The sequence below is a fragment of the Dendrobium catenatum genome, unplaced genomic scaffold (genome assembly GCF_001605985.2).
Source record: "Dendrobium catenatum unplaced genomic scaffold, ASM160598v2 fragScaff_scaffold_542, whole genome shotgun sequence".
In the NCBI taxonomy this organism is placed as follows: domain Eukaryota; kingdom Viridiplantae; phylum Streptophyta; class Magnoliopsida; order Asparagales; family Orchidaceae; genus Dendrobium; species Dendrobium catenatum.
In genome coordinates this window covers 1,759,874-1,768,055 of record NW_021319004.1, presented here as the reverse complement: position 1 = coordinate 1,768,055, position 8,182 = coordinate 1,759,874, and the positions used below count along the sequence as shown (strand labels likewise).

Here is an 8,182-nt window from a genome sequence, read left to right as displayed (position 1 = left end):
ATCATCATTAACCATAATACAACATGAAATGACCTATATATAGGTCCCAACACAAAAGAAAATACAATGACTCTTTTGCCCTCGGGGCTACACTCATGACTCAGCTTATACTAAGGGTACAATAGGAAAAAAAATGCATGAAAGAAATACATAAATAACTAGAAATATAAACTCTGAATCGTGGTCGTCGATCTACGCTGTCTACGGCGATACACATGTCTGAACCTCTGGTCGATGTCCACATCATGGACCACTTAACCTACTTGATTATTCTTTCTCTTTTTATCAACGAGTGAACATTTAGCTAGTTTCTTTGTAATTTGTTTGATGGTAATTCCATTTAGCTCTAAATTTGTCATATCTTCGAACAATTTAGAGTGATAACGCTCTCTTTTGGTTTTCCTTTTTTTATTCAAAGAAAAAACAACAAAAATCATTTGATAGCTTTATGTGTACTAAGCTGAAAAAAATAACTTTTGGGGCATGTAATTGATGAATTATATTCGGTGCTTCTGATTATTTTCTTTTAAGCTTTCCTTATGCCCTTCTTGTGTGTTTGGCTGAAATCTTAATCCAAGTACCTTCACTTTTTTTAGGCATGAAAATGTTCAACTATTGGAGAAAATGAAACAGCTTGTTCTGTTTTTAGAAAGGAAGCTGGATAAAAAGGTAAAAGGCAATTTAAGTGGTTTATCTCTTATTCCTTTTCTATAAATTATCAAAGTCAACAAGTAATGCTTTTCCATTTTTCCCAGGAAAAACTAAGAAGTGTTACTTTTCTTGAGGCAATGATTATAGTATCATGGTAGTTGACTGAGATTGTTCTAGAGTAGGAATCTTGTTATGAATACAAATTTTGGTGATAATCCATGAATATCGTTACTAGAAATTTATGGTGCATTGGGGATATCTTTAAGCAGAATAAAAGAAAAATCAAGCATAAATACAACCATGGATACTATTCATGAGTTATTTATTTATTTATACATATTATGAATGAGCTGATTATCTGATATGGAGCGAATCATAGAGGCTTTAGCCTTCACCTCATGACAACACAATTAGTAACATATGTAGGTGTTTACATGCTTTCAAAACAAAATATAATTCGATTGATAGGGCTGCACTACTGCATGGACGTTGGGAACTTTTAAGGATTTCTACAAGCTAACATAAAATCAAGCCAAACTTGCATTGTAGATGTATACATGTATCATTATGAAAAATTTTGATCAATGCACTCGCACTTTGTGCAAATGCCATACACTATTATTTATAAGTGGATACAAAGTTCTAGACACAAAATAGAAGCAAGCATTTGCTACAAGTAATTTTTACCCACAATTACCATCATGCCATCACATTTTCTTATTTTGGCCAAAACAATTGATTATGATAATATGGGGTTTCCATAAAATAATGTAAAGCAAAAACAACAATATCAAGCCTTTATTCCGCTGTGGGGTCGGCTACATGAATCTTTTTTTCTCCATTGTGTCTTGTTAAGAGTCAAATTCTCATTTAAATCTAATAAAAAAAGTCATTTCTAATATTTTCTAACCAATTTTTTTTAGGTCTACCTCTACCTTTTTTAACATAAGCCAAATCCAATGCATCTACTTTCCTAACTGGTTCATCGAAAGGCCACTGTTTTATGTGACCAAACCATCTAAAGCGAGTCTCTCTAATCTCATCTTCCACAGGAGCTACTCCAAACTTTTCACGTATATTCTCATTTTTGTATCCTATCTCTAAGAGTAAAGCCACTTATCCACATGAGCATCCTCATCTCTGCAGCACTTAACTTAATATTATGCTTCTCTTTTAATGGCTAACATTATACACCATAAAGCATTATAGGTCTCAGCACCATCTTATAGAATTTTCCCTCAAGTTTGAGGGGGACTTTTCTATCACACAACAAGCCAGATGCAATCATCCACTTCAGCCATCCATCTTGAATTCTACTAATAATATCCCCAAGATATCTAAAACGTGTACTCTTATTAATGACTTGATCGCCTAAAATCAAAATCCCCACACTAGATCTGTTACTACTAAAATTACACTCCATATATTTGGTTTTAGATCTACTTAAATGAAAACCTTTAGGTTCTAAGTTTGACCTCCATAATTTAAGTTTACCTTCAACTCCCACTCTAGTCTTATCAACAAGAAAAATATCATCTGCAAAAAGCGTACACCAGGATACAACTTCTTACAAATGTCTACTGAGAACATCCATGTTTAAAGCAAAAAGATATTGGCTTAAAGATGATCCTTGATGTAATCCAACAGAAATAGGAAAGTACTTGGTCAAACCACCTTGTGCTTGAACACAAGTAATAACTTATGCATACATATCTTTAATGACTTGAATATAAGCATCATTAACCCCTTTCTTTTCTTGAACTCTCCGTAGCACTTCTCTTTGAACTTCATCATATGTTTTCTCTAAATTAGTGAATATCATATGAAGATCCTCCGTATTCTCTCTCTATACTTCTCCATCAAATCTCTTAATAAACATACAACTTCCATAGTAGACCTACCCGGTTTGAATCCAAATTGATTTTGAGAAACATTAGTGTCACGTCGTTACCAATGCTCCATTACTCTCTCCCATAGTTTTAAAGCATGTGAAAAAAATCGTGAACTCCAAAAATATCCATATATTTCATTGCCTAATATAGTTCTGATAAATACCGTTCCTTTGTTGTGATTTTCATATTTATGTCCTTGTAAATATGATTACTCTGTAATCACAGTGGTAAATCGTCAATCAGAGTTACCCACTGTAAGCCTTTTATCCTCCTTGCCAATCTCCTTCTTTGTGATTAATGATTGACATCCATTCAAAGTCCCTTGCCTCGTTTAGATTATGCAATTAGGAACATTTTTTGAAATTGAATGTGGAAATTTTCTTTCAATTATTTTGTACCTGAATTATATTTGCTAAAGTGATTGTGCCCTCTCTCTCTCTCTCTCTCTCTCTCCTCTGAAGCTATACTCTGATAAGTGCGTAACAGCCATAATATAGCTCTCTCCATGTCACCACTTGCTTCTGATTCAAGTGCAGCTAATCTTTTGCTCGGTAGCCTACCCATCCCTATTGCTCTCCAACTGCCAAGGCTGCTCCATCATCCATCAAACCTTGGTCCCTATATACTTACACGGCCATTTAAGCTGTATTTAAGAAGTAGAAAATATTTCAATGTATAAGTCATATTCTCTGGATTTTAACTTCTTCTTTACTTCTATATATCTTCCAGTAATGTATCTCTAACTGCAATAACAGATCTCAAGTTCATGGTATCAGAGCGCGATCAAGCTTAACAACTACAAACGCTTTAAACTCATGGCGGAGTCATCCAGCAGTTCAACTCATTTCCAAACCTAGTTACCAACATGACTGAAACTCCTATAACCCTCTCCCTTATATTTCTAATGTCTAATCTCAAAGCCATAATTCACAGTCTACTCAACAATAATAACTATTCGATTTGGGGGCTTCAAATTATAAAGGTGTTTTTTGCTAAGCATTTTTTTGGGTTTCTTAGTGGAACAATGATATGCCCTCCCAAACAAATTCTCTCACCCACCGACAAAATTTTTCCTAACCCTCCTACTGAACTTGGCAATTTCTCAATCAAAACCTGTCCACTACCCTCTCTAGACCATCTCACCAACCATTCTTCCCTTTATATTGAATCTTCACTCTTGTCACGAAATTTGATAGACATTAGAGAAGTGATTACAACCCACTAAGAAATCAAGAGTTATCTAACCCAAAAATAAACTCCATTGTGTTTCTATTAAGAGTTGGTTGCCCAATCCGCCTCTCAGCCCACTACTATATGTTATTCTCAAGCTTCCAAACATCCTAAGGGGCAACAGGACATGTCCTCAAAATTCGTTGTTTTGCAACATCAAGGTACTTGGTCACTTGTTCCCCCACTCTCTAATAGTCAATCATGGGATGTCGCAGGACATACAAAACTAAACTCAATCTTGATGGTTCCATTGGCCGCTACACGACTCATTTTGTTGCTCAAGGCTTCAAACAATATTATGTAGATGATTATTTAGAAACTTTCAGTCTAGTAGCTAAGATGCAGACCATTAGCATCCTTCTTACAATTTCTTTAAATCATCATTGGCCGGTCCATCAACTTGACATCTCTAATGCCTTCTTACATGGCACTCTTCCAAAAATCATTTATATGCCTTGATCGATGTTGTCCTCTGTACAATACCCAAAAGAAACAAAAATGAAATCATACCTTGACCGTCAGATCCAGAATTTCTGCTGAAATCCCGGTTGGAATCCTCGTATCCGTCGAGAAGCCGTCCAAATCCCCGAAATCCCGCCTGAAATCCTGCTGGAGCCGCTAGAATCGCGTCTTTTCCCTGATTTCCTGCGACGTTGCCTCGATCGAACGACCACAGGCGTCGTTAAATAGAAGCCGAGCTCCTCATTCGCTCCTTCCTCCTTCCCATTCGCAAACCACACGACTCTTCTTCCTTCTCCAAACCGAAGCCTCCGCTCCTACTCTTCCACTTCCACGATGTCCAGCTCGCTGATGCCTCCTCTCGTCGAGCCTGATCATCTGATCGATGACTAGCCTTAATCGAAAGTTCTCTCTCATGATTGGGAGGGGTAATTAACTATAAGGGCTTGCGCCTATAGGAAACCAGAACTCAGATCATAAAGTCCTCACAAAATGAGGGCGAAATCTCTGGGTAGTGTCTTATCTACAAACTCATATGCCTTCCAAAATTTACCTCGGAACTTATCAGTTAAAACTCCCTCGTCGAATGAAAAGAAAAGAAAGCGGGGAGGTTGGGGCCGAATTTTCGGAGCCCAAAATCGACTGTATTCATTGATCCTAATCATTCTTGTCATGTCTGCTGACTTCACAAAGCTATTTATGGTCTTAAACAGACACCCTAATAATGGTTCCTCACATTTTCTAACTTTCTCTTTAGCCATGGCTTCCATTACATCAAATATGACCCTTCCCTTTTCATTTATTCCAACAACAAGACCCACATTGTTCTTCTCCTCCACGTGATGACATCCTCTTCACCGGTAACAAGCCCTCACACATGTTCACCCTTTTTGTAGCTCTCTAATATCAATACTCCCTCAAAGATCTCAGCCCAGTTTCTTTCTTCCTTGGCATCCAGGTGACCTCCACACCACATTCATACTTTCTTCACCAAGCCCAATTCACCAAAGAGATCCTTCACAATTTCAACCTTGCAAATTGCTAACCTGCTCCATAAGCTGTCATCCTTAAGATCTCTCTACGAAGGTTGACAATGACGAACCATTCCTAAGTCCTATAAATTATCAAATAGCTAGCTCTCGACAATACCTCATCATCACTAGACTAGACATAGCCTTTGCTATTAATCTACTTTATCAATCAATGCACTAGACTCTCAACCAAAAATTTCAACAAATGAAACAATTACTTCATTACATCAAATGTACAATTCATCTTGGATTACCAATCTGATGCAGAACTACATATGAATCCAAGGAGTTTGGTTAAGAATTCGCTCAACTTTTGATTAGAATAATAGTGAATAAAACTATTAGCAATTTAAAACTATGAAATAAAACATAAAAATGGGTCACGCCCGCTTAGGCTAATACACATAACTAGAGATTTGAAACTTTCAAAATGAAGTAGAAAATAACATTATGCCAGAGTAGTAGTTTCAATGAAAATCCCAGTCTAACAATAAGAAATAGAAACAAGAAGCACGCTCAAAGCCCTACATTTACTAAGCTTAGCTGAAGTAGGAGGAAGCGTCCTTCGTGACTACAATCAAACACAAGATAAAGTTAGACTAAAAAGATATAAAGAAAGGGTAAAGTAGAACCTTTTGTCAAGGATCTGTGGTGATCATCCACTCAACGACTTTAAGTTGTTCTTCAATTGCTTCCACAAAGTGTCCAAAATATGCTCTATGTAATCTTCAACGGTGTGATTGACCCTCGGATTAACGTCAAAGAAAGTTGACTGGAGGATGCATACGAAGCTGTCCTCGTCATACTCAAGTCCGTATTCCGTGGTGGGGTCGGCCATTCATGGATGCTTGAAGAGGTGATGCAATATCGAGTATCACGTCGCTTCTTTGAAGCTCCACTAGAGAGAGAAATTTCTCTCAAGGTTGAGTACGTGGGGAGGTGAGGATGATCGGCCAAGAGAGAGGGGAGGGGATTTATGATTTGGTTCAGATTTTGGTGAGAGAGAATTGTTTTAGTCCGACCTTTAATTAATTCCTTAGATTGGAAATGATTAAAGAAGAGGAAGAAAAGGAAGAGGGGGCGGCGGGTAGAGAGAGGAGGTGAGGATTTGGAATTAATTCCAAATAGGAGAGAAGATCATTTGGAAAGAATTTAATTCAATAGGGGCATGGGGAGTTTCGTCCAAGGGGGGATGAGGGGATTTTGATTTGTTTCCAATAGAGGTGGGGGATTAGCAAACAAATCCTAATTTAAATCAATAATGGGGCCGGCGGCTATAGAGGGAGGGGGAGCATTTAATGGGAGCAATTATGGCTTCTTAATTTAGGTTTTGGTATTAGGAAATATTTATTTTAAATCCAATTGAATTTGAAATTCAAATATATTTAAAGTAAGTACTTTCCTAAAATATAGTATTTAAATTAGGAAAGATTTTGAATTCAAATTCAAGTGATTTAAATTTCAAAATTATCCTAAATTAACCCTAAACCCGATTAGGAAACTCAAGGAAGAAGAAGAATTGGTGAGGCCGGCGGCTAGGGAGCTAGGGCCGGCGGTTTGGAGGATTTCGGGCAAGGGGTCGGTGGCTAGGTGAGAAGGAATTATGTGGAGCTTGGGGGAGGGAAGGGGAAGGGCTTGGGGAATTTGGATGGTGGGGAGGTGAAAGGAGATTAGGTGGCCGACGGCAAGGATTGGGAGGGCCTTGGCCGACACCTAGGAGGTGGAATATGGGGTTGATTAAAAAAAACGAAGATAAGAAACCACGAATTCGACCGTATCAAAGGTTGGTGGATGGTACGCTTCCCTCTCCAAGGGATCTCTCTCCAAACCTCTCTCGCTCTTGCAAGAAATCACAGCGTAGGAAAATTTTTCATTCAATCATTCATTACCCTCAAACAACAAAACAGGGGCTATAAATAGCCTAGTACATGAGACTCAAGAAATAGAAAGGCAAAAATGTCATCGGGGCTTACATCCGACATCCCTTTATTAGAAGGGTACAACGGGAAATAAAATAATAGAAAATAAACAGAATACAACGACACATAATTAAAACAATACATGACATAAATCAAAAGTACAATAACTCGTTCGTGGCCGTAGATCGGCGGCCACGCCTCTGATAAACCTTCCAAGATCTGATGTCCCCATCACAATCACTCATGGCGATCTTACTCTTCACTCCTACTCTGACTCGAACTGGCCTTTTGATTCTTCTGACCGCAAATACATTGTCTGTTAAACACTGTGGGCTCCGAAAATTCAGCCCCGGCCTCCCCGCTTTTTTTGTTTTATTCGGTGAAGGAGTTTTAATTGAATAAGTTCCGAGGTAAATTTTGGAAGGAAGATGGGTTTGTAGATAAGACACTACCCAGAGATTTCGCCCTCATTTTGTAAGGACTTTATGATATGAGTTCTGGTTTCCTATAGGCACAAGCCCCTATAGTTAATTACCCCTCCCGATCACGAGAGAGAACTTTCGATTAAGGCTAGTCATCGATCGGATACGTATAGAAATACGTGTTATCTGGCATATAGTAGCAGCATTGGATATTGGTATTGAGGATTGGAAGTTTGGGATTTGAAGATTTGATATTTAAATAGAATCTGCACCATCCTACACTTAAAGCGGATGGTGGGGGAATGGAAGATGGGCCCGATCAAGATCCCATGGTTCCGTCGTCCCGGGCTATCGTGGTCCCTGGTCTACTTAGTCAGAGGAGGTAGTCGACCCAACCTGACAGAAGGATCCTTGTCGGCAGCCATGGGGTCCTTCGTCCAAGGGAACCTTATAGACCTGGGTTGAATGTTTGTCTAAGGGGACAAATTTAAATCCACCTTAGCTTACAGAGGGCTTTGTGCCCTATCGATCATATCCTATTGATTCATATCTCAAGGATTTGATGCCAATAAGGAACG

General features: G+C 38.4%; 1 protein-coding gene across 3 annotated transcripts in view; it reads left to right on the top strand.

Annotated features, from left to right (window-relative positions):
• The window catches only part of LOC110099325 (tripeptidyl-peptidase 2), a 156,118-nt gene that overhangs the window by 93,893 nt on the left and 54,043 nt on the right, over positions 1-8,182 (top strand). For all 3 annotated transcript variants that reach the window (XM_028694701.1, XM_028694702.1, XM_028694703.1), the window contains one exon: positions 597-669. In XM_028694701.1, the coding sequence (XP_028550534.1) occupies positions 597-669 (73 nt within the window). The remainder of the gene's footprint in view (positions 1-596; positions 670-8,182) is intronic.